Source organism: Natator depressus, chromosome 4 (genome assembly GCF_965152275.1).
Source record: "Natator depressus isolate rNatDep1 chromosome 4, rNatDep2.hap1, whole genome shotgun sequence".
NCBI lineage: Eukaryota > Metazoa > Chordata > Testudines > Cheloniidae > Natator > Natator depressus.
The window spans coordinates 52,101,514-52,128,593 of NC_134237.1; the positions used below are offsets into that span (position 1 = coordinate 52,101,514).

The window sequence follows — 27,080 nt, forward strand, 5'->3', positions numbered from 1 at the left end:
TATATATTCACTAATCAAACTCCACCCTGTATGCAGTATTCAGAGCAAAACCTACAAAGCGCAGCTCAATATTTCCATCAAGCTTCCGGAAAGGTAAATCGCAACATAGAACTCCCACTGATCAATTATACACAAACTATAAATGTGTGATGTATGTTCTATGCTCGACTGATTATGCAGTTAAAAAAACAAAATCAATCAAGTTCACAGAAAGACCGCTTCTCCAGAGCATACAGCACAGCTGCAAGTGCTTTTAACCATCACTTTTATACATGGATCAGAATCTTCTAGGTAATAAAAACTGCATTAGGCATTTCAAGATAAGAGAGAGCACATTTTGGTTTACCAAGCTTTTTTTTTTAAGTAGCAATCCATGATCAGACATTAGCATAATACCTTAATGTTTCATTAGTTAAAAGGACTAGATAATTTTTTTTCATTTAACATCTCTTCTGAAGTTGTATTCAAAGACTGCAATACATAGCTCAGTCTCAAAATATTTCCCATTCTCCTCCCCAACCAACTTCCTTCTCTTTTTCAATGAGCTATAAATCAGCTCTTTATTAATGCAAAAGAGCCTCATTAACAATATATTTAAGTTAACTAAAGAGAAATATTCCTATATTAGGTTTCAGAGTAGCAGCCGTGTTAGTCTGTATCCGCAAAAAGAACAGGAGTAATTGTGGCAGCTTAGAGACTAACAAATTTATTAGAGCATAAGCTTTCGTGGGCTATAGCCCACTTCATCAGATGCATAGAATGGAACATATAGTAAGATTATATATATATATATATATATATATATATATATATAAAACACACACATACAGATAAGTTGGAAGTTACCACACAATACTGTGATTATCACTACAAAAGTTTTTTTCTCCTGCTGATAATAGCTCATCTTAACTAATTAGCCTCTCACAGTTTTGTATGGTAACTTCCAAATTATCTGTATGTGTGCATATCTTACTATATGTTTCATCCTATGCATCCGATGAAGTGGGCTGTAGCCCACGAAAGCTTATGCTCTAATAAATTTGTTAGTCTCTAAGCTGCCACAAGTATTACTATATTACTTTTCCGTTCCACTTAAAGAGCTGTCTGAGGGCATTCAACACAGCGCCAGACTGGATGGGTTATAGCCAGGATGCTGTAGCATCAGCAGAAGCCACAGCAGACAATCACCTACTCTCCTCTCCAAGTGCAGACACATGCCCACCTAAAGCATTGGTCCTTGAGGCTGTAGCTGCTGACGGGAGTGAGTGGTGCACTCAGAAAATGAAAATTTACTTTCTGACCACTGCTACAGGACAGGTGCTTCTAAAGGTTATTGGGCCTGAATGCCTTTGTGCCTATCTGCAAAGGTGTTTCTTTGCTCTAGTAAGTCACAAAAGGCTGGAACTTAGGGCCTGATCCAAAGCCACATGAAGTCAATATAAAGCCTCCCACTAACATCAAAGGGCTTTAGATCAGGCTCTTACAGTGCTGGAAACACCAAGTTTATCATCGTTTTCAATGTCATAATTACTGAACAATAAACCTCAACAGTTTACACAAAACTTTAAATAGTTAATATGTATTTCCTCTGAGAGGCCATCTGAATCCAATGCTGATAGCTATAGCTGCTGCTATCAGAAACAGCTGCCAGTTCCACATCCAAAAGAAACTACAGTGCTTCACAAAGGCATGTGGATTTTATGCCCACACCCCAAGATATTTTCTCCACTAAACTTCATTGGCACAGTTCATTGCTCCTCTTGAATTCTCTGTAAACAGAGCACTGTGAATTTAAGGTCTGATTGTGAACCACCAGGATTTAAAAACACTGATACATACCACTGAGAAGCTGGATTTTGAAGTTTCCAGTGGAATGGCATTTGATTTTTTCTTAGTGATTTGTGAAAAAATAGTACCTCAAAATAATCAGTAGTTTTTCAGATTAGGCAAAAATATAGGCCATTTCTCATATGGGCTGGGATGCGTTTAGCATTCCAAGCATCCTGGGCCAGCCTGCCCTGGCTATACAGCAAGTTACACTCTTACTTCCCAGTTAAGTCACCATTTTAAACAAACTTCCACATCCCAAAAGGCATGCAAGCCATACAATTTTCTCCCCATCACAACACAATTACACAGAATTTTTAATTACAATATGCTTAAATTACTTTTATTAGGATAATTTTAAGTTCATATTAAAATACAAAGTTTGCGTCTATCAGTCAGGAGTATTCTGTAGCAGTTTATTTTAAACACAAATGCTTCAATGTAGATTTTAAATTGCAGGCAACCATATTTAAAAGTAAAAGACCACTGTGCAAATATGCAAATAGGAAACTAACAAAAAATTGACTAATGTCGCCTACATGAAAACTCTTCCCCACCCCTAAAATACCAACCGAAGCCATTCTTCATAAGAAGCAATTCACTGTGTTACCATTTCTTTAAAACTGGCCAGGCTGGCCCAGGATGCTATTAAGCATTTCTGTTTAAAACGGACATTCAAATCTTACCATTTGACAGTATTTTTATTGAAATATGTGCTGTTGGTCACCTCTAAAGAAGTTTAATGCCCCACTTGGCTGGAAGGACAAAATCCATGCTGTTGCCCTTAAGTATAAAGAATATAAACCAGGGAAGATAGAGGAATCCTGAGGGCTGGAAGGAGGAATAGGAAAGAGTCCCTGTGAATCATAGTAGTGTGAGCATAAAACTAAAGTTGCTACTAAATTGGTGCTACTTTGTTTACCACACTACCATGATGTGACAACAGGACAAAGGGATTAAACAGCTTCCCAGCATAATGAAAATGAATGCTCAGATCCATCTTAAAAGTAGACAAGTAAAACAATTTACTGTAGATATTCAGAATTGACACTCACCTCTCGAAGGGGGATAATGAGGCTACATAAGTTCTCCTCCTTACTCGTAAAGCAGATGTAATTTGTAGAAACAAACATCTGACCCAAAATGTGCATTTTATTAAATGGAGTCCACAAGGTGCAATCTGTGTGTCCATCTAATTTCTCATCTTTGGGAAGTCGGAATAGTGCACGGTATCTCTCACTCTTTGCTCTAGCATCAAGATCCCTAAAGACAGTGTTTTAAGATATACAATATTTACATAAAAATACATTTCAGACATGTCTTTGCAGGTCACATAGTAAATATATACTTGGAACCCATTTATTTATGTAGCTGTACACAAATGTGAAAAAAATCATTAGGAAAGTTATTTCTATGAGACAGCTTTATTAATATCTTGGTGCAGGTACAGCGTTGGAATTTCTTAATCGTCTATAGATCCATTGTAGGTCTTTCTAATGTGCTACATATATTCTACCACTGTTTAACACGACGGAGTAGTGTTAAAAAAAAATTAGAGTGAGACAATGCACCTCAATTGTCACTATGTAACAAAAGAAATGCAACTAAAATATAAGCTAGACTACAATACGTTTCATTAATATATTTAAAATGTAAAAATAATTAACAAGGAGCAATTCAGCTACACTGTAATAATACCATGAGAGAGAGAGAGAGAGAGAGAGAGAGAGAGAAAAAAATAGAAATACTTTCTGTATTGTATTTGGCACTTTTGACTTTTCTTTTTGGCTCTGTTTTACTGTCAGATGTAAGAGTTACAAGCAATAAGTTCTGGACAGAACAAACTAACTATACCCACATCTGTTTGCCAGTTATAGGACTAAATACGCACAAATGGGCTTGATTCTCATTTATGTTAAGACCCCTTTACATGGCTCTGGCAGGGTAAAAGGGCCTTAAAGTGGGTATGCGTATCCATTGTAAGGCCCCTTTAAAATGGTCATAGCCTTTTAAATGTTACTCAGTGTATATGAGAATCTGGCTCAAATGTTCTATTCTTATTTTGGTAACATGCCTATAAGGCCTAGGCAGATTTTTCAATACCCACCTTCGATGGCAGACCAAACAATGGTGTTTAAGTTACTCTCCATCTCTCACTACCACTACAAAACAATAATGCATCTTGAATTAAAAACTACTAGACAAAATTTGGAAGTAAAAGGGTATATGAGGGCCTAATGATTAGAAGTCAGTGTTACCAACCGTTTCAGTGCAGATACTTTTTTGGGAGATTTCTTTTTCAGTTTTGGTAATGACTTGTCTTGTTCAAATCCTTCATTATCCAAGAGCTGTCTCATAGCTATGTTGGCAAGCTGTTCCATTAATTTGAATGTCTCACTGATATTGAGGAATACCGAGAAGTAGTGTTCACTTGACCTTGTGCTCACTTTGATCATGTCAGGAAAAAGCAGCGTAGCATTCTTCTCAAGCTGAGTGATATCAACCCAGCGGATCACTAACTTTGCTGAACAAAAAAGACCAGAAAAGATTCAGCACAAGAATGAATCATGAAAAAAGATTGGCACCCCAAAGCATTTTTCCTCTTCCGTGTGAGAGGGAGGGCATTAGTTCACCAATTTGATATTGTGTGTGTCACAGAATGAATTCAGATTGGATTTTCTTCTATCTTGGCAAGGTGGAAGAACAGCAGAAGCAGAGCAGCCAACTTGGCAAAGCAAAAAAGATAAAATTTGGCCTCCTTGTTACCTAATGTTTCAGTGTGATTTATTTATATATGAAATATTACACACAGACACGTGCACCATCATAGTGAGGGATCACGAAGGCCATATTTACCTCTTTTCTTTGCCAAGATGTCTGCCCAGACTCTGATCTCCCTCTGCCCCACTATGAGGTCAGCAAATGCCATCTGGGCACACCAAATCGGCTGCTTACTACACTGCCTCTAACGTGCATAGAGGTCAACTAATAGAATCATGTTTTTCAAAAAGTTTGTGAAAGGCCTTACTTTAACAATGATTCAGTGTACCAACAGCTGTGACAAAAATAAACTGAACTTATAAAAAGACTGTAGGGATATTCATATAAATCTGTATGTAGACAGCATCTCTTGCCATGGAAGCAATTGTTTGTCAATCATTCAATTTCAATTGTCAGACTGCTTTATTTTAGGATTACATATGAGGCAAAATGACATTAATTGTAATAAGTTATTCTGCGCTTTATTATAACTTTAAATGGTATCTTCACTGTGCTTCGGTCAATAGCATCGGGTATCATTCAATTTGTCAGAGAGAACCATTAAGTTTTGCTTTATAGTAAGACACATATATGGTACTCTGTATTGTCCACAGGATATTTGAATCTGCTCAGAGGTCTGGAGTATTAGTAGTCATCCTGATGGAGATGTATTTGGGGGCTGAGCGACAGCGAAGCAGTCAAAGGCGCAGGGTACATGCAATTTATCATGAGGCTCTTCAACGGATTCCACAGATTCTACCATGTATATGATTTTTATATTTATATATTCATAGAAGTATCAAAACAATGTTGAATTCTCTGTGTACCTGAACTACACGATTGGTGTGGTTCAGAAAGTTAGCTCCCTGGGGTAGGGATTACGTTTATTTAAATTTTTGCACAGGACCAAGCACTCTGTCAGCATCCAATAAACTAAAAATAATAAACTGCAGCAGATTTCCTATCCATCCTCAGATGGCCAGACTGACCTGCCATTATTAAAAACATACCTTCTCTTCCCATGAGAAAGGAATAAAAGCAAAGGTGGTTAATGCTGAGGTGCATCCAGCCCTGACGGGGGACCTTCCCCTTCCAATAACTACAGGAGTAGTAGTTCACCAGTTTCTCTTCCTCTGGCATCCCAAACAGCTTGTGGAACTTCACTATGGCTTCTTTAAACTTCTCTGTGTCATCATCCTCTTTGATACCATTGATTTTGTTGTACTCTGCGATGATGCCCTGAAGAGGAAGAAAACATGAAGGATGTTCGCCACCAAAAGATATTTGACATCTTTATCAGACATTAAACTTTGAGTTTAAATGCCATGACCCTTACTCTGTTGTCAGAGAAGTCAGTTTCCCTCACCCTTACCTTTTCAGAATGTACTACCCACCTTCTGTTCATCAGTTATCTTCCATCCTACAAGCCAGACTTTCTGATGTCTCGACCTCTTACCTTGCTTATGTCCCAGATAACTAATCAATCACACTCCTGCATATCTCAGTAGCACTACCCCGACTATTACACTAGTAAAGAGGTTAGGAGGAGTCACTGCAACTTGTCAAAAAAAGTTCACAAATATTGCATCTTCATTTTTTCCATCACATTTTGGTGAAAAATTGTAGAAAAACTGAATTTTGGAAAAATGTCAACCAATCCTGGTGAGTGCAGAGAGACTAGGTAAAAGAGACAAATGTGACTTTGATTGTAAGCTCTTTGGGGCAGGGATTGTCTTTCTGTTCTTGTTTGTACAGCACCTAGTACAATGAGGCTCATGTCCATGACTAGGGCTCCTAGATGCTACAGTAATACAAACAGAACACTATAGGAAAACAAAATGTTGTTACTTTCAGAACAAGGAGCAAGGAGAGAGGTATGGTTATCTCCAAGAAAGCACCTGGTCTTCTTTTGATTATCCCAACAGAATATGGGAAACACCACATGCTATTTCATTCACGGTGTGGTGAGGGGATCAAAAACACAATGAAGAGCACAATTCAGATGCTGGTAGAGCTGTCCACTGGTTGAGAACAGGCTAATGGCAGCCCTGAAAGTGCTTTCCAATTGTCCTGTTTTAAGCCACTGAATCTACCTCAAATACCCCCAACTTGATAGGGCACCCATGTCCTCTTCCCCATCCCATCCCAGGCACAAATATTGTTTGAGTAAATAGGAACGGACTTTCACTAGAGCAGAGGAGTTTTATTCTAAATAAAAACAGATCAGGTAGAAACTCCACCATTGCTACTTTCTTAGTGACAAAAAATAACTTATGACCCTTCTTAATAGGTGTTAAATGAAAGGCTAGTACTTGGTAACTGAAAGGATAGAAAATTTCTTGTTTACTAATTGAACTATTACAACATGGAAAAAAAACTAATAATCTAGAACATATCCCTTCTTTACCTTAAGGTTAAAAGGGAAAGTGATTTCATCCCTTCAGGTTAGCATAAACTACTTCGGGGAGCCTAGTGGGGGTGGTGAAGCCTTCTTTGTTGTGCAAACATGCAGTTATACAGGAGTTTAAGTAGTAACACTCTTCTTAACAAAGCTGTGTTTGACACAATAGCGGTCTCATGGAAATAGGTATTTTAATGCTACAGGTTTAAACCATTTATAAAGGGGGTCTATTGTATTTATTTCTGATCTGCTACTGAAATTTACTGAAGCACAGCTGGGTTTTTAAGAGGTATAATTATTACGTGAGAGGTTGGAATGGAATCAGATGGAGCCAACAGGCTTCACCGACACACAGTTTATGTACCAGTATAAATATTTTGCTTAGAAGTGACATTCTGTGCAGAACTAACTACACTGGTAACCAGCACCTTTATTTCAATATGACTGCATCCACGCTAAATATACTGGTGTAATTAAAGTGGTCCAATATTTGTGCATAGACAAAACCTATGTTATTCTTCTAAGTTTCTGCATGTAATAGAGGAAAACATTATTCATTCTAGACAGAGACAGAATTATCAGTTGTTTTAAGTGCTTAACGTTCTATTGGTCAGTAGCGTTAATAAACAAGTGCGTTTATTTTCAAATATTCATAACACATTTTTAAAATTTCAAAGCATGAGTGAATCACAGAAATTTTTTGGATCTAAAACCAGCCAAAACATTTGTTTCCTTTAATCTACTTTAGATGTTGAATTAAAACCAGAGGAGAGAATAGATGAAGTGGGGACTCCCACATATAAATTATTTTGATTACACTGATATAGATATTTATGCTCCAGCAAATTTCCCTAATCTAGATATGCACACAATATCATTTGGAATGTTGCTTTCCTTTCAAGGAACACAGTGGTGTATAGATCACTACGTCAGATGCGATGAGACATTACAGTTCTATAGTCACATCTATAATCAACAACAATTTCTATGTACATATATATGCTACCTGTATTTTTCCTCTGACAAATGTGTTTATGTCATTTTCATTTTCAAAGATTGAAAGAGTTTGCAACAGATTCTGTTCAAGCCATTCCCAGTGTTCAGTGATTTCCTTCCTTGAACAACCTGCACAAAAGAACAAAGTAAATAATTCACTGATGTCTAAAATTTGTTCATCATGATTCCCAAAAACAAACAACATTTAAAGCAAAATGAAAGAGGTAAAATGTTTCACACAATGAAACAAATGTCATAACCTCAGTAAATTGAAAAATTCTCCCCTAACCCCCAATTTCACTACTAATGATTGGTGGTAACTCCCAACATGAACCCACATGGGTTATTTTAAAACTTTTCTGTATCAGTACTTAGTTTAAATATCAATGAAGAATACTACATTAAAAATCCTAAACATAAGGACCTAGTATATTTGTGGAATTGTAAATGACATGCTAATGAGATCTAATTACTGAAGGTGGTGGCTGCATTTGTTAGGAGCAAAACCAAAAGATAACTGTACATTATACAAATAGTTCTTGACGGAGGTAAATCCTAATATAGGATACACTTACCAAACTTCAAGATCAAAATCATGTTTGAAACAGGCAATCAGTGGAATTTGTCAATAGGTATCTCAGACCATAAAAGAAAGAAATTTTCAAAGCTTCAGATGGAAGAATATCTTCATCAAAAGAATGTGAATTTTGACAGCACTCTAAAGAGAGGCACATCTTTTGTAAGGATGTCACTTTTACAGTGAAATCTGAGACAGACAATATCGGGCTTGGTTTCTAGGGAGCCGGAAGGGAGTCAAACAAGATTTCTGCCATGGAGAAACACATACACGTACATTCTGTAAATAAATATAGGGCTAGAATGAAGGAACTTTTCATGGATCAGGCATTCAATAGGCAACATTTTACTTCGGTTTCCTCTGCTGTAAGCTTCCACTAAACACCACTTTTCCTTTCTCTAGCTAGCACTGGTTTTGACTGTTATACAATATTTTCAGAAATAGAGATGCTTGTGCTGTCAGAGATCTCTCTGTCCTGATATGGAAGGCAGGAATAAATCCATAAGTACTAGTTTTAGGCACCAAGACACCTGCACAGGAATGGCAGGATTTTTCTACAGACAACGGCTTAAACATTATGGGTAGCCTAACCTGCTACACCTTGATAACACTCTGACATAAGCATGCTGTTGTCATGCCCTCCATCCACACTGGAGCTTTGTCTGGCTGTCATAAGCAATACAGCTATCTGGGCATAAATACAGAGATTCACAGCACCACAACTCACTGCACCACTCTATGCTCTTATTCACAGGTGTTGTAGGACAACTTGTCTCCCTGCTCTACGGATGATGAGTGAAAACGGCCTAAACCCTGGAAATTCTCATCCTGGCAGGACCCAAGATGCTATGGTGGTGTGCTGTTATATGCCAAATGCATCAATCCTGCTCAGTCTAATAACAGACAGATGCTATTTTTTATGGAGGCAACGTTTCTTTTTTGTGCCTCTGAAGAAGCTGCTGCCGAGGGACAGTGGTGGGTATCTTCGGGTAGGCCTACACTGCAATGTAAACCCAGGGTTAGCAGACCATGAGTTCTTAGATCCTGGGTTTGTTAACATAGGATTTGAGCATCCACACTCATTTGTAACCCCAGGTTAGGAATTGTTGAACCCTGGTCCCACCCTGGGGCTCCAGTGTCTACACTGCATTATGTGGGTCTGAGTCCAACTACCCGTATCCCAGACTTCCTAGCACCCTCCCAAAATGTTGCTGCTCTAGCTCAGGGGTGGGCATACTTTTTGGCCCGAGGGCCACATCGGGGTACGAAACTGTACGGAGAGCTGGTAGGGAAGGCTGTGCCTCCCCAAACAGCCTGGCCCCTGCCCCCTATCCGTCCCCTCCCACTTCCTGCCCCCCTCAAAATCCCCATCCCATCTAACCCCACCCTGCTCCTTGTCCCCTGACTGCTCCCTCCTGGGACCCCTGCCCCTAACCACCCCCCGGGACCCCACCCCCTATGTAACTCCTCCCCCATCCCCTGACTGCCCCCACCTCTGCCCCGTCCAACCGCCCCCTGCTCCCCGTCCCCCAACCGCCTCCCCCAAACCTCTGCCCCATCCAACCGCCCCCTTCTCCCTGTCTGCCCCCCCCAGCCCTGGCCCCCTTACCATGCTGCTCAGAGCGGCATGTCTGGCCTCCGCAGCGCCTGGCTGGAGCCAGACACGCTACCACGCTGCCCTGCATGAGCAGGCAGCCCCGCAGCCCAGAGCATTGCCCGTGCGGCAGTGTGGCTGCAGAGGAGGGGAGACAGCAAGGGAGGGGCCGGGGGCTAGCCTCCCGGACCAGGAGCTCAGGGGCTGGGCAGGACGGTCCTGCGGGCTGGATGTGGCCCACGGGCCATAGTTTGCCCACCTCTGCTCTAGCTCATTGTTCGTGGTGCAGTGTGGGAAAGCTTGACTGTCCAGAGGACAAAGGATATCAGCCCATGGGATTATGGAATACTTTTGGCAAACTCCCAGAGCATGAGTCCACTGTGGCTGCATCTACATTGCATAGCATTAGAGCTTGAATCCTGGGTCCTGGTTTACTCGGGCTCAGACTCTCCACCCCGTGGGGTCCTGTGACCGATCCCTGGGTTACTGTGATTTGTTTGTAGATGGAGATGGGGTTCATTTTGAGCCAGAGTTTGAATCCTGGGCTTACATTGCAGTCTACATAACCTTAGAGGCTGCTTTTGGCCCGTGCAAGGTGAAGCCAATGGTTTACCAGCAGAAGCACAACAAAAGAAAGGGACAATGGGGTGGGGGGCGGAGGCAGGGACCAAGCACATGTCTCTCACGGAAGATCACGGTTTTCTGCTTCTGGATCTGAACCACAAGCACACTATGGTGTGACCACAATGAGACGGCAACATTGGATGACCAGCAGTGGGTCCAGAACTTTCATATGAGGCAAGCCCCACTCCTGAAGCAGAGCACCCAGATGACTGAGCCAATCATGCTCCAGAAGCACGCTGCTATTGCCCTGTGGAAGCTGGCAACCCCAGTCTGTACTAGATTTGTTGTTAATCAGTTAGAAGTAGGCAAATCCACAGCTACCGCAGTGGTCATAGAGGACTGCAAGGCAATTAATGCTGTGCTATCTTCCAGGTTGATAAAAATAGGAAATATTCCTAAAATAAGTGTGGGTTTTGAATGGATGGGCATGATGCCATGGCGTTATAAAGGTCTGTTTTGTTTCAATGTGGCGAGCTGGTATGTGGTTCCCCTGCCCCCAATAGCACAGTCACTGATGGGAGGTCAATGCCACCTGTCATATTAGGTGACACAGTGCACCTTTCACTGCCGTGGTTGACAAAAACCTTATCCTGATGTGTGCCAACTGGACAAAAGGCAGTTCAACAACTCACTGAGCAAGTTCAGGATGGTAGCGCGATGTGCCACTGGCTTGCTGGCAGTGCTTACGGGCTCATGGAAGTCTGTTTAATGCTATACCCAGGAATCTCAGTGGCCACTGGGAATATTTTAATACTTTCTAAAAACAACAATAATAAACTGGTTTCTGCACTAGTGGGAGTGTGCCTTACCACGGAGAGTTATTTGGATGGTAGTGCCTTTAAGGAGTGTATTACAGCAAGTTACATTTCGCCCAGGCTGGCTACTGCAAAAGAGCCAGGTGAATGCATGCTGATACACAGGCTTCTTACTGAGCATTTTTCTGCTTTATCTAACAATGGATATGGGTAAAGACGGAGATAGCACAAGGACGGTCGGACCAAGGACACCAAGCAGAGATATATGAAGGTAGATCCCTTATGGTCAGGGATCAGAGCACAGACAGATGGCAAGATTGCATACAGGAATACATTCCCAGAGGGCTTGGGGGAGGAGACTGGAGAACGATCATGTATTGATTCTTTGGACTGGCTGTGGCAGCATGTTCTCACTGCCATTATCTTAGGTTAGCAATACACAGCATAAATTAACTTGGGAGTTTGCCCTATATATCGGGGTACAGTGGCTGCCTTGCCACGTAGCACAGATAGAGGTGCGTGGATGTGTGAATGTCAGATGTGTTAAGGGGAAAACTATGGCTGAACCCAAGTTAGGTCCGCAATGAAGACAAGACGAAGATGAATCTTAAGCAGATATTTGCAGAACACAGGTTTTGAATGTGTGAACATTAATATCTATACCCAAAACCTCCTTCTAAGATTACGTTCATCCAACCAGAAGGGAACAGAATCAATACCCACATGACCTGTATTTCCAATCACAGCTAATCAACAGCTCAAATTATAACTAGCAAATAGTTCATGAGCAGCTAATTGAATGTAACTACAGAATTCAAGAAAGTCAAGCTGCTCATGAACTGACAATTAGAAAGAGACTAACCAGAAGTAATTATTTGCTACCAATTATTTCAGTTTTAATATGAACAAAGATTAAGGTTATAACAATATATTATAGCTGTGTTACAATATAAAAGCTTTTGTAGGTGATCTTGATGCAACCATGCACAAACCAATTATTTCCTAACCCGTCAATTATAAATGTGATGTGAATACTAACCCAGACCTCACTGACACAGTTTTAGTGAAAGCAATGGAATGAGATCATCTATGCAATTCCTAGGGAGTATGACAGATATGGTAATTTCCTGCAATATCCTTGAAAAACCTTATTTATTATTGTAGGCCAGGATTGTATGTAGCAGGGAGATGTGACCAATGTAACATTTGGGAGTTCAAAAGACTACACTGAAAACGTACCAGACAAGCACGGACTTTTGGCACAATGAGCGTTAAGTGGATTTCCTGGGGATTCCCTAGGGAGAGGGTAATGCAAATTACCCAACTCTTGTTACGCAAAACCCTACCCTTTTGAAACTATCCTCTGAAGAGAGGGTCTTGGTCTGCTAATTATCTGTTACTGAAGGCCAAGATCAAAGGCCTAAGTTGTATAAAGAAACAGCTGCTCTGCCCAGCCTGGGTTCTGGTTCTGAAACTGAGAGACAGTTATGAACTTGCAACCATGGGAAACCCAGTTGTGGGTTTTGAGGAACTGACATTTACGAAAGTTCGAGGCTGGAATCATTATGACCCAGTCTGGTAAGCTCTTTAGCATGCACCTAGGTTCTTTTATTGTTTTTTAAAAGTTTTCCCTGTAATGCTTTCACTTCGAGAATAAAGGTGCTTGCTTATAAAGAATTGTATAGTAAATTTTAACTGTGAATAATTATGCTGTTCATAGCCTCTGGAGAGGAAGCAAAGTGCAGACACTAGTCTATTTACAGTCTGGCTTGCTGGGAATATAACTGTATAAAGCAGGGGACTGTGGAGCCTTGAAAACTCCTGCTTAGGATGGAGAGATTAAGGTCAGCAAAAAGCAGTGACAAAATTGTAAGTTATGGACAAAAAACTAGACCACCAGCAGCATGACTGCTCTTCTCCTACACTGCAGTGAGGTACAGTTTGGCCACACCATCATAAGGGCTCTGCACTTCTTTTCTAAGGGCTTGTCTACATGGCATGGCAATACGCACCACAACGGTGTGAATTCTAATGCACACTGTGTTATGCACTAACTGACCCATGTAGACCCTGCTGGGAAGAACTAGAAGTTCCCTAGCGTGCGTTAACATGCACTAGGGAACTTTTAGTGCATGCCAGCAGGGTCTACTTGAGCCAGTTAGCACAACAAGTTGGTGTGCATTAGAATTCACATGCCTTTGGTGTGTATTGTGTAGACTGGTCTGAAGTCATCTATTTCTCATTTGTGGCTCATCAAATTTCAGGTTATTTTCATCGCTTCTGTAGAGTTTCCTATCAAGTCCTCACCTCACACACCCCTCCATCTCATTTTTACTTTACTTTGTTGCCAATATCTCGTGCTTTACTCCTCAAAACATTAACTGGTCTGCCACAACTCTGTATGAGAAATGAAAGCAAAATAAACAGCAACTCCACCAACCTCAATAACCATTTCAATATAATTATGGGCATTAGAAAAATGTGAGTCAATTAAGAGTTCTCAGATAGGTCTCTGCAAGTAGTGTAAGAGAAACAAATGAAAAACATTCTCATGAAAGTGCCACCTGGCAGTAAACTCAAACACGGGCAGACGAGGTCATAAAAGAGACACTATCCTAATCTCGTAGCCCAAATTGTTTACCTAGTGAGATGGACCAGTTAATCCACCCACAATTCACATTTAATGTTGAATAGAATATTTGATGTTGAGCAGAATTAATGAGCAGGATGTGCTAACAACGCACCTTTTATCATAGTCTAGATCAGTGATTTTCAAACTGCGGGTCGTGACCCAGTACTGGGTCACGCAATGTAAGGCACTGGGTTGCGGTGGCTCTAGTCAGCACTGCCAACCGGATCATTAAAAGTCCTGTTGGTGGTGCTGCCTGGCTAAGGCAGGCTAGTCCCTACCTGTTCTGACACTGCGCTGCTCCCCGGAAGCAGCCAGCAGCAGGTTCGGCTCCTAGGCAGGGCGGCCACGGGGCTGGCCAGCGGGAGCTGCAGGGGGAGGAGCGGTGCCTCTGGGCAAGAGCCACATGGAGCCGCTTGCGCACCTCTGGCTAGGAGCCAGACCTGCTGCTGGCTGCTTCCAGGGAGCAGCGTAGTCCGTGGGGACAGGAGAGGCAGGAAGCCTGCCTTAGCAGCCCCACTGTGCCGCTGATTGGGAGCCGCCAGAGGTAAGTCCCAACCCTGCGCCCCAATCCCCTGCCCCAGCCCGGAGCCCCTTCCTTCACCCTAAACCCCTCATTCCTGCTCCACCCCAGAGCCTGCACCCAAAGCCCGGACCCCCTCCAGCACCCCAGCCCCCTGCCACAGTCCTGAGCTTCCCCCCCAACCCAGAGCCCCCTCCTGCACCCCAAACCCATCATCCCCGGCCCCACCCCACAGCCCTCACCCCAAACCTCTGCCCCAAACCTGAGCCCCTCCCGCACCCCAAACCCCTCATCCTCAGCTCTGTTGGATTACAGGCATCAACAATTTTCTTCAGCTGGGTCACCGGAAAAAAACGTTTGAAAACCACTGGTCTAGAACAGAGCTCTCCAACCGTTTTACTTACAAGATCACTTTTTGAATTTAAGTGTAACCCAGGACCAACCCCGCCCCCTTCCCCAAGCCCCACCCCACTCACTCCATCCCCCCTCCCTCCATCACTTGCTCTCCCCCACCCTCACTCACTTTCACCAGGCTGGGACAGAGGGTTGGGGGTCGTGAGGGTGTGCGGGTGCTGGGCTGGGGCCGAGGGGTTTGGAGTGTGGGAGGGGGAGCCAGACTGAGCCTGGGGCAGGGGTGCAAGCTCTGAGAGGGAGTCTGGGTGCAGGAGGGGGCTCCAGACTGGCGTAGAGTATAGGGGTTCTGGCTCTGGGAGGGGGGGTGGTCAGGGCAGGGGGCTTGGGGTGCAGGAGAGGGTATGGGGTACTGGCTCTGGGAGGGGGCTCAGGATGGGGGTTGGGGTGCAGGCTCCTGCCAGATGGCACTTCCCTCAGGCAGCTCCTGGTCAGCGGCACAGCGGAGCTAAGGCAGGCTCCCTGCGTGCCCCGGCCCCACGCCACTCCCAGAAGCGGCCAACACGCCTCTGCGGCACCTGGCGGGGTGGGGGCAGCACGTGGCTCTGCATGCTGCTCCTGCCTGCAAGCACTGCCCCCACAGCTCCCATTGGCTGCAGTTCCCTGTTCCTGGCCAGCGGGAGCTGCAGGGGCGGTGCTTGCAGGCAGAAGCAGCATGCAGAGACCCCTGCCTCTCTGTCAAGGGCCATGGGGGCATGCTGACTGCTTCCGGGACGGCGTGGGGCTGGGACAGGCAGGGAGCCTGCCTTAGTCCTGCTGCGCTGCCGAACTTTTAGTGGCTGGAGATCACGATGGACTGGCAGAGGCTCCAGGATCGACCAGTCGATCATGATCTACAGGTTGGTGATCACTGGTCTAGAAAAAACTTATTCTACCCTGTCTACACTTGGTTTTAAAACTTATTAGCTACCACATATTAAAACCATGACTTTTCATGCCATGGACAAGCTTTGGACCAGCTTAGCACATTTTAAAGTATGCACTGTCTTATATACACTAGACTTAAAAGGTAACACATTTCAACACACCTTTAAATTCTAGTCAAGACTAACACTTAAAATTAAATCAGGTCAACTTTTTATATAGAATAAGGCAACAGGGAAGAGAGAGGATGTTAGAAGATAAAGGGGACAATAGCTACTGTGCACAGAGCAGAGACTATCAATCACAGTTCCCCTCCCCAAGGTGGTACACTTGATCACACATTACATGGCTGAAATGCGGATATAATCTCAGCCAGTATGCTTGATATGCTAATGAATTCTGTCATATCTTCAACATCAGAACTGTTTGCGAAGTATGATGGACTGGGATATAAGAGGAAGGGTGAGGACAGACGGAAGAACTGTACACTTGAAAACAAAAAGGGACATTTCCATGGGTCTGTACATACTGCAAAAAGAAAAAAAGGGGGGAAAAAAAGCAGCTGTCTGCGGCAGTGAGTCTCAGAACCCAGGTCTACGGATTCGGGCTCATGCTATGGCGCTAATATCATCAATGTAGCCGTTCCTGCCCAGGCTGGAGCTTGGGCAGGGAACATTTACGCTATTATTTTTAGCGCCAGAGAGTAAGCCTGAGTCTGTATACCAGGGCTCTGAGACTTGGTGCCATGGCTTTTTTGTTTTGTTTTTGAAGTGCACACATACTCTGTAACAGTTTGAGAGTTTTCATGCATGAGGAAATTTACTAGGAGAACTATACCAGCATAATTATACCACTACCATTACACGGACATAACTCCCCATGTGAGCACTCCCATTCTGGAATTAACACACTTTAAGCTTCTCTAGCAAAATTACCAATAACATCTGTTCTGAGCCTGTTCAACAGAGAGGACTCTGACCCTCACAGTCAGTGTCAGATTAGAAACAGTGATTTTACATAAAGTTGCATTATATGAATCCATGTTAACAAGCCCCCATTACAGAGCTAAACAGCTTCACACATAACCAACTAGCATGCGATTGTAGACAAGATCATTGGGTTTCTTTTCACCTGTGAAAATGTTATGCTGCTGAATAAGTAAGCCAGGAACCAAACATGTGATTTCCACAGCTCTGTAAAACTATTCACGGGAGCCAAGGATTAATGCATTATAGAAGGCAAATGAGGCTGTAATGAGTTTCAGTAAAAATGGGAGAGTGCAAGTGCCAAATAATGAGTGGCACACTTGTAAGAGAACAGTAAAGAACAACTGTGAAATGAGAGATGGAGTTACACAGCTAAACACTGCAAAATCCTTTGTATCACATGTGACAGGGTCGGTCACAGAGACCCTCTTGGGACTCTCACCTGATGTGCTAAGACTACCTCTGACCCCATTTTCTCTGCCAGGTTGGGCCTTCAGAACCCTGCCTTGTTGAGCCAGATATGCTAATCTGCTGCAACACAGACCCAGGGTCTGAACCACGCCCCCAAAGCTGCAGACTTAACTGAAAACGGCTTAACACCCAGACACCCAATGGGATTCAAACCCTACATAAATCCATTTTACTCTGTATAAAGCTTATACAGGGTAAACTCAAATTGTCCATCCTCTATAATACTGATAGAGAGATATGCACAGCTGTTTGCTCCCCCAGGTATTAATTACTTACTCTGGGTTAATTAATAAGCAGAAGTGATTTTATTAAGTATAAAAAGAAGGATGTAAGTGGTTCCAAGTAACAACAGATAGAACGAAGTAAGTTACCAGGCAAAATAAAACAAAACAAAGTCTAAGCCTAATACATTAAGAAACTGACTACAGATAAAATCTCACCCTCAGAGATGTTCAAATAAACTTCTTTCACAGACTGGACTCCTTCCTTCCAGGAGACTTGACCCCCAGTCTTCCCTTAAAACCTGATCCACAGGTGAGGGGTCTGGCATTTCAGATGCAGATTCTTCATCCTCCTCCTGGGGAAAAGCCACCTTTTGTAGGGAGGGCAGACCCTCCTGTCCCCCCCCTCACTTCCATCTGGACTTCCCTCTATGGGCTCCCCTCTGAGGCAGACACTCCTGTGTCCCCCAAAAGGGAAGGTGACCCTGGTCCAGCTGTGGGCTCACAGCTACCAGCTATGACAAATCCTTCACTGGTCAGCAAAATCCTCCCCCCCCCCGCCCACCACTTCACTCAGGTTGGGCTTGCTTCCAGCTACAGAGTCCGTGGGGGTCTGTTCCCACTGTAGTCACTGGGACCCCAACTTTCATCTCCAGGATACATGTCTCTGTGCACCTCAGGGCAAGACCTGTCCCCTGCTGACCTAGATTCATAGATACTAAGGTCAGAAGGGACCATTATGATCATCTAGTCCAACCTCCTGCACAACGCAGGCCACAGAATCTCACCCACCCACTCCTGCGATAAACCTCTCACCTATGTCTGAGCTACTGAAGTCCTCAAATCGTGGTTTAAAGACTTCAAGGAGCAGAGAATCCTCCAGCAAGTGACCCGTGCCCCATGCTACATAGGAAGGCCTCTTCCAATCTGCCCTAGAGGAAAATTCCTTCCCGACCCCAAATATGGCGACCTGCAACTTCCTGGCAGTCAGCAACTGGGACAGCCTCCCTGTTACAAGGTGGAACTTTCCCCTCCCCCAGGGAGATGATTATAGGACAGGAGCTGGCTTTATCCAGCCCTTCCCATAGGGATCTGCCTTGAGCCTCTGGGCTACAGGAACTGGTTACGACCATCCCTGCTCCCAAAGCTGCATTTTTCACTGCTCCAGAGGAATTAAAGAGACACTCCTCTATTCCCCCCTGCAGCCCATGCGACTTCAGCCTCCCCACTGGGGCTTTTAGCACAAGATTCCTTCTTGCTGCTAACAAACCCTGGGACAGATTCTGCCACATCAAGGAAATCATTCCCTAGTAGAAACAGTACAAAATTGTGCCACTGCTGCAACAGTCAGCTCAGCCTGCATATCACCAGTTTCCATGTGTACCTTAGCTAAAGGCGCAAGGACTTCGTAACCTCCCGCCAATTCTAATTCTGCCATTTTCCCTGGTAACAAATCCTTCTCGTGGATTAGGTCCCTCCTGACTACAGAAATTTCTGCACCAGTGTCTCTCCATCCTTGGAGCAGTTTGCCATTAAGTTTAACAGCATGCATATGCTCACTGCTTGGTTGTGCAGAAGCAACCTTTACAAATCCTGTGTGGAAAGAGGCAGCAGCCTGGGATACTCCCTGTGCTCTGAGAAGCAGCAGCTTCATGTGTTACCTGCTCTCTGTTCCCACTCAGCCAAGGACATTTATTCCTCAGGTGCTCAGTGGACTTACAATGAGAGCACCTTCTGGGCTCCTCTGCTTGTACAGGAGACTTGGGACGAGTAACAGGGGAATGGGGAGATGAACGCCCAGCCTCCTTTACCCAGGGGTAAAATGGTGATTCTGCTTTCCACCAACCTTGTACCCCTCTGCCAGTGGTTTGTATTTAATTGCAGCTTGTGACTGCTCATAAGAGTCTGCAAACTCAGCTAATTCCCCCACTGCATCCACCTTTTTGTCCCACAAATACTGTTTTACATCATCACTGCAATATTCAGGAACTGTTCCTGAGTAATTAAATTATACATTTCTTCCAAGCTTGTAACGCCTTTTTCCCTCACCCACTTGTCTAACAAATCTTTCATTTCATTTCCATAAGCCACATTACTCAATCCAGATCCCCTCTTGACACTCCTGAATTTAACCCTGTAGGTTTCAGGTGTAATCTGAAACTGTTTCGAAACCAGTTCCTTAAAATTTACCAGAGTTTGAAGCATCATCAATAGGCATCTTATTGAATATGTCCAGAGCTCTCCCCGTCAATTTGCAACTAAAGTGGTCATTTTTTGATCTTCAGGAATCACATGGAGAGTGCACAGTTTCTCAAAGATGATGAAATAATCAGCAATATCACTGGATTCAGTATACTGCGGACATAACTGCTCTCATTTGTGGATTTTTGGGAAGTGGAGTCAGCTGTTGAAGGGTTTTGTCTCTTCCACTCCATTACAGTCAGTTCATGCTTCTGGGTCTCAATCTGGGCCTGTATTTCTCTGTCTTTTAACTCCAAGGCTCTTTTGTGATCAGTTTCCTCTGCCTCTGCCTCCATAGCCCTTGTGTGTGCAGTCTCCTCCCTGGCTGCCTCTGCTTCTTTGAGCCTCATTTGAAACTTGCAGTCCTTTGCCTTCTCCTCTACTTCCAGTCTCGCAAACTCTAGTTTTGTAGCTGCCTCACTGGTAGTCATTTTCCTGCTTTCTTGTGCTTATTTCCCTCACCCGAAATAAACAAAGAAAACAACAAACCAGTAACCACTGTCTGTTCTCTAGCCACCACACTCAAAACTCACTTAAAATCACTACTAGTGTCTCAAAGCAATCAGCTGTGCACAGATCCTGCTCAACTACGCCACTGTGACGGATTCAGTCACAGAGACCCCCTTGGAACTGTCACCTAATGTGCTGAGACTACCTCTGAGTCAGTTTTCTCTGCCAGTTTGGGCCTTCAGAACCCTGCCTGTCGAGCCAGACACGCAAGCCTGCTGCTGGATCCAGACTAGAAAGAAGTTCTGTCTGTGAAAGAAGCTTATTGGGACATCTCCGAGGGTGAGATTTACCCTTATTCAGTTTCCTACTGTATTAGGCTTAGACTTGCGTGTTTTGTTTTATTTTGCTTGGAAACTTACTTTGTTCTGTCTGTTATTACTTGGAACCACTTAATAAAAATCACTTTTGCTTATTAATTAACCCAGAGTAAATAATTAATACCTGGGGAAGCAAACAGCTGTGCATATCTCTCTATCAGTGTTATAGAGGGCGGACAATTTAGGAGTTTACCCTGTATAAGCTTTATATAGAGTAAAACAGATTCATTTGGGGTTTGGATCCCACTGGGAGCTGGGTGTCTGGGGTGCTAGAGACAGGAGCATTTCTTAAACTGTTTTCAGTTAAGTCTTTAGATTTGGGGGCGTGGTTCGGACTCTGGGTCTGTGTTGCAGCAGGCTTGTGTGTCTGGCTCAAAAAGGCAGGGTTCTGAAGCCCAAACTGGCAGAGAAAATGTGCTGAGACTACCTCTGAGCCCATCAGGTGAGAGTTCCAAGGGGGTCTCTGTGACTGAACTTGTCACACCATGTAGAACAGTGAAAACTTTGAAGAGGTTAAAAAAGAATCACTTTCTTCTCAAATGGTCACAGAAAGACACAAAATAATCATAGTGCAGTGTTCTCAGAGGATACACAGATGGCCAATTTCAGTGCAGCACAGATGAAGAATCTGCACTCAGGAAGATAGATTTTACTTCTCTTTATAGGCCATACTATTCTCTTTAAGGGGTCAGACTTGAGCTACTACAGTCATTTAACAAAAAAAACTTATAATCAGTTAGACATACAAAACCTAAAACTAGCTGAAACTCAAGAAGCAATCAATAAAAGAAACTAAGGCCAGTGGGTACATATTCTAATATCTTCATTGTTAAAACTTGTTAAATTTTTCTAACTAGGAATACAAATTCTAAGGATTCAAAATAAAGTAAGAGTATTTCTTAATCCAATTAAAAATGTGAATTAAGTAACATCTATAGAAGCAACTGGAAAACCAGTTCTTTTTCTTAATGTGTGAGCAGTGTTATGGTCTTTGAAGAAGTGCTGTACTCTTGTTAGTTTTGTGATATAGGTTCTTGTGGGGAGGGGGAACACATAAGCAGCAGGAGAGCATGCTCTCCGCCTCAATCTCTCCTTTTAGGGAGAATGTTGGGGACAACTTTGGTTCCTGGGAACCAGGCATTAGTGTTCAAGCTGAGAAAAGAGGGGCTTATTTGTATGGTGTTTGTGACCACTTATATTCAAGGAGCAGTAGATAGAGTAAACAAACATGTTACACTAAGAAAATTCCCTTCCTCCACATCACTGGTTTCTCCTCCCATTGGAAACCAACCTGCATGGCCCTGCCGTCTGCTGCACCATGATGGAAGAGGGGACAGTAAAACAGCAGGTTAAATGAGAATTCCAAAAAGTCTTTAGTAATAAATGCAGCCATTTTTATAAAAGGCAAGTTATACTACACCGATTTTAAATTAAAATCCACTGGAAGTTTGTACTAACAGGTGTGTGTGTGTTGGTGGGAAATCAACAGTTGATTACCTGAAACCCTCTTTCAGTTACAATTATCATCAAAAGTGCAAGAATATCTGAATAAAAGCTATACAAAAAATTCCAGAGTCGATTCAGAGCAGGACATAGCACTGAGATTACCCTGGTCAGACTCATGAATCAACTATTTCTAAGGATACACAGGGAGCGCCTTTTATTAGATCTACTGGCAACATACAATATAGTGGTTCTCTACACCAGGTGTGACTGCCACTCATACAACAGTGAAGTAGTTTAGGTCAGATCCAATGGAGAGATCTGAGTCAGTGATGGTGGATGAATACTCATTGACCTCTCCAGGAACTGTGTATGGATCCTGCTCCCCAATAGTTGGGTTTTCAGTCCAATGTTCTTTAATAGCTATGTGCTATTGAGATTTGGTACTGGATTACAAGGTGGCCAAAAATGATCCCAGCAACACAGAAGTATACCAACTGGTTTAGGAAGGAGGTGTAAGGAGAATAAGACTTCCCCAAGTCTCTCTCAATTTTTGATAGAGAATATTCAGAGGCAGCCAGGAAAGTCTAGGTGTGGTCATTAAATAAGGACTGACTTTATAAAACATCAGCAGCAAAGGTTAAGGATATTTTTTACCACATTAAGGCCTGGTCTACACTAGAAAATTAAGTCAGCTTAACGACATCAGACAGACATGTGAAAAACCCACATCCTGAGTGAAGTAGCTAAACCAACCTAACCCCCAGTGCAGACAGCACTAGGTTAACTGAAGAATTCTTTCATCAACCTACCTACTGCCTCTCCCGGATGTGGATTACCTATGCCAATGATAGAAACCCTCCTGTCGGCATACTTAGTGTCTACACTGAAGCGTTACATCAGCGCAGCTGTGCCACTGTAGCATTTCAAGTGTAGATAAGCCCCAAACATGTCACCAGATGGCAAACTTCCCTCTCAAATTGTGGTCTAGTAACCAATTGAAAATTTGCACAATCAATATGCAGTATTATCGGATTAGTAATAGCATTGCTGAATTATAGCAATGTGCTCTATATTCAGATGCTACTGTTATGGTCAGGTGTGGTCAAACAGATTCACAACTTATTTGGTGCTTCATATTTCACACTGCAGGCCTTAGAATTACATGTTTACAAAATGTTATTCCTGCTGAAAATCCTAGTTATATGGTAAAATAGCAATCTAAACAAAAACTCTAATGATAGAAGAAATGTTTTGCAGTAGGTCCTAAATTTTGAAAATCCAACATCAAAAATGCTTCAAAGTAATCATATCTATTTAACAGTGTTTCATGCACATACATTATGTGGCTTGCCGATTTCATAAGTACTTCCCCCATCAACAGACTTTCAGTTCCAGTTGATTGATAAGGTATCACAAAATGACTGCACTTAGATGACAGTAACATTCCATTTGTTACATAGCACATGCCACTATCACCAATATAATTCTGTTTCAGTGTATTTGTTCTTACCACAGGCAACAGTCCAGTAAACCAAGGAGTCTGGCGCCTGGTAGAGGATTCGGTATGGTGCTACCCTAGCACTGGAGTCCAGCACAACATCCAGAGTACCCACTAGGAGACCTGTGGAACAGGAAATTCTGTTGGTGAATGTTGCCTGCTAGATTATCTGTGGCATATTAAAATTACTACATGACAGATCATTTTTGCCAACAGGTAAAATATCTATAATCAAAATAGATTTCAGCTTTTACATAGGAGTTGATGTTAGTTTAAAAAAGAAAAAAGAAGAATAAAAAAGTCTTGTTTCCTTTTTAAGAAAAAGCACATTTTAAAACTGTTATTTAGCTGTAGCTTCTCAGTTCCAAATTCTTTACGCATTTCCTTAAGACCCCACAAGAGTTAAAATTCGGAATTGCAGGTAGGAAAAGAATAATCCAAAAATTTCCAGCACAAGTCATCTACTACATTCTCTGGAATGGCTGTTGAAAACAAGCCTGGCCAGGACTATACTTAAGGGTTATTTAATTGTGGTGTAGATGTTCAGGCGTGGGCTCAGGCCTAGGACCTTACAAAGTGGGAGGGTCCCAGAACTCACGCAGCAGCCCAAGTCTGAATGTTTACCCCGCAATTAAACAATCCCTTAGCCCAAGCCCCATGAGCCCCCATCAGCCAGCACAGGCCAGGGTCTAATTGCAGTATTAGACACACTCATACAGTCAAACTCTTTTCAACAGCAAAGAGGAGAACAACTTATGAACATATCAAGTAAGCGACATCAACAGTTGTGTATCAAGTTCTACTGGATGTCTCCCTGCCCTCAGGGTAGCTAAAGTTCTTCTAATCCAGGGGTTTTAGAAGCTATTCTGCAAAGGAAAGACAAAAACAAAAGCAAACAAACAAGAAATGGAGGAATTGTTTTTATATTCTTGATTACATATAAAGAAGACATGGAAGATTTCCCCACCCTCCACAAGTTGGATTTCATCGGTTTTTGCTAGATGTTTTGAGGAAGGAGGAGAGGGTGTCTCAAAGAGCAGTACTGTGAGCGCTCCTGCATCGTAGCAAAAGAAGGGTAATGTACCACTACCAGTGGCATCCTTTCTCCAGGTATTCATTAGATACTCTACTGAAACATCAGTCAAAACAACAAAAAGCCCCAAAATATGAACACTAACATTCACTTCCCCTTTTCAAGTGCTCATTTTCAGTTTTGTGATGTCATCATTGTACGACTTCTCCATTGTGCTTTCTTTCCTGGTAGACAAAACTGGAATTTCTAATGTGAAAAAAGAAAAGAACCCTTTCCTCACCCTTCCTCTTTTCTGGGACAAAGTATCCTTTCAGGCTCTCTTTAAACATCAGAAAGATACAAAGAGCACAAACCGATCGTTTTCCCTTTTGAGTTGCTTTTAAGTCCAAACGTCAATTAACATTTGGAATTATCCCACCCACAGTCTATGTACAGTGATTAGGAGACTTTCATTTGATGTATTTCAAACAAACTCATTTATAGTTCTTCCTGGGCCAGATGGGCTGGGAAGTAATCTTCTCCTCCCACTGCATTAATGTCCATCAGCCACCCTTTTTGTTTAAGGAGTCTCAATTATCTTGCTGAAAACAGACCTGGATATGTTACCAGAACTTTGGCAGGCAGTGCTCAAAGGATGCATGCCTATAATAGAAGCTGAAAGAGATACTCCATATTAACTGGACAAGTTGGCCTCATTTGACACACTTTTGCTTCACAAAGTCGAACTTCTTATTTGACTTTTTGACGACTACTGTTTGTTGACCAGATGGCTTCCCCAAACGTTCTACAAAATACTCCTAGATAAGTTTCGACTCCATTCAAAAATCAATGGGCAAGAATAATTTAAATTGTTCCTTTAAAATGTGCATTATCTTGCAACTCATCTACATTAAACAATTTTGCCATTACAACAACAAGGCCCCGATCCAATAAAGCCCTTAAGCACATGCATAGTTTTAGGCATATGCATGGTCCCTTACAACCTTAAAAGGTAAGCATGTAAGTGCTTTACTGGACTGGGGTATAGGGCAACATTTTCTACAAGCAAAAGTGAACTACAAAGGGGCTTCTGCTCTGTATTTGCATTAAATGTGTTGAAAGAGTTGTAAAGCATGAAGAAGCTTGAGTGTAACTCCATGAATTTGCAGACAGTATTAAAAATGCAAGTCATGAGGCAATAGCCAAATAAATTATTTGTAGGCCATGTGTGCTCTCACTGTGATAAGCAGCACCGTTAAATCTCCTGATTTGGGCTGCAAATTCCCAACTTCGTGAAATTAAAAATTTCTCAATTTCTTTCCTGCTGCTGCGCTTCCAAAGCTTATATGGTGCGAGTGTGGTCCTGAGAAGTCTGCTACCACCTCTACAAGTATGTCACAGCTGAAATCTGAGGACACTGGAGGCAGCACAAACCCATTGACCTGCTCAGAGGTGTCAAGTCAGGAAAATATCCTCCTCTCTAACTCATTCTCACTGAGCTGTTGGAGATGGGGGAAAGAGAATAAAAATTATGGCGTAGGGGTGCTGAATCCTTTTTAACTGGAGAAACAGATTGCAGAGATGCTACTGCTGGTGAGGCGAGGGGAAGGAATATTCCTAACACTCCACAAAAAAAAAACAGAGGATTCCAATGAATCTCTTCTTTTCCAGATCTTCACTCTTAACAGGTATTTTTTATGGTTTATTTATAAAACTGAACACAGTATTTTGATAGCAAGAAACATTGCTTAGAAATTTGTTTTTTTTTTAAATAATGTGGTTATTCAGATGTTATGAAGCCAATTAATATTGCCTGTTCAAATCTTACAATTACCCTTGAAGGCTGTCCTTAAGGAACTGCTCCATTTTACGCCATAGGTCAGTTTCTTTAGTGCAGGAAGGTGATGCAAGCAGAATGAAATAACTGTTTAAAATTGATTCTCTCTCTCTGAAGAGCCTTGGAACGGAAGTGATTGTATTAATTGTTTATTAAAAAAAAGTCTATTTTAACCATCTCCCAGTTTAACAACTCATGACAGAGCAAGTATATTCTGCTACATAATAGCAATGAATAGATTTGAGAGTTCAAACGAAAAGATGAAATTGAAAAAAAAAAAATCTAAAAATATACTTCTTAATTCACATTAAAACCCTCATTTACCCAAAATAATGTATTACCCTAATCATGGTTACATCCTCTTGCATGAGTTAATCCTTGAATTACACAGCCATTTTTATATCCATGAAAAGTTATGGACAAACATGACTACTGTTTGGACTTTTGTATAGTATTTCAGAATGTTGTCTGTTAACAGAAACCTTACAACAAAATAAAGAGATTTCAATTTCAGAGTACAAAAAACCTATTACCCTTATTCATATGACTAGTTTTTGTTGTGAGCAAGAACTACTCGAGT

General features: G+C 42.4%; 1 protein-coding gene across 3 annotated transcripts in view; it reads right to left on the bottom strand.

The window, feature by feature from the left end:
• The window catches only part of TBC1D9 (TBC1 domain family member 9), a 79,189-nt gene that overhangs the window by 38,310 nt on the left and 13,799 nt on the right, over positions 1 to 27,080 (bottom strand). For 2 of the 3 annotated variants that reach the window (XM_074950902.1, XM_074950901.1), the window contains exons 2-6: positions 23,664 to 23,774; positions 7,995 to 8,113; positions 5,598 to 5,826; positions 4,090 to 4,351; positions 2,883 to 3,090 (exon numbers count right to left, since the gene is read on the bottom strand). In XM_074950902.1, the coding sequence (XP_074807003.1) occupies positions 2,883 to 3,090; positions 4,090 to 4,351; positions 5,598 to 5,826; positions 7,995 to 8,113; positions 23,664 to 23,774 (929 nt within the window). The remainder of the gene's footprint in view (positions 1 to 2,882; positions 3,091 to 4,089; positions 4,352 to 5,597; positions 5,827 to 7,994; positions 8,114 to 23,663; positions 23,775 to 27,080) is intronic. The other variant, XM_074950903.1, reaches the window with a different exon arrangement.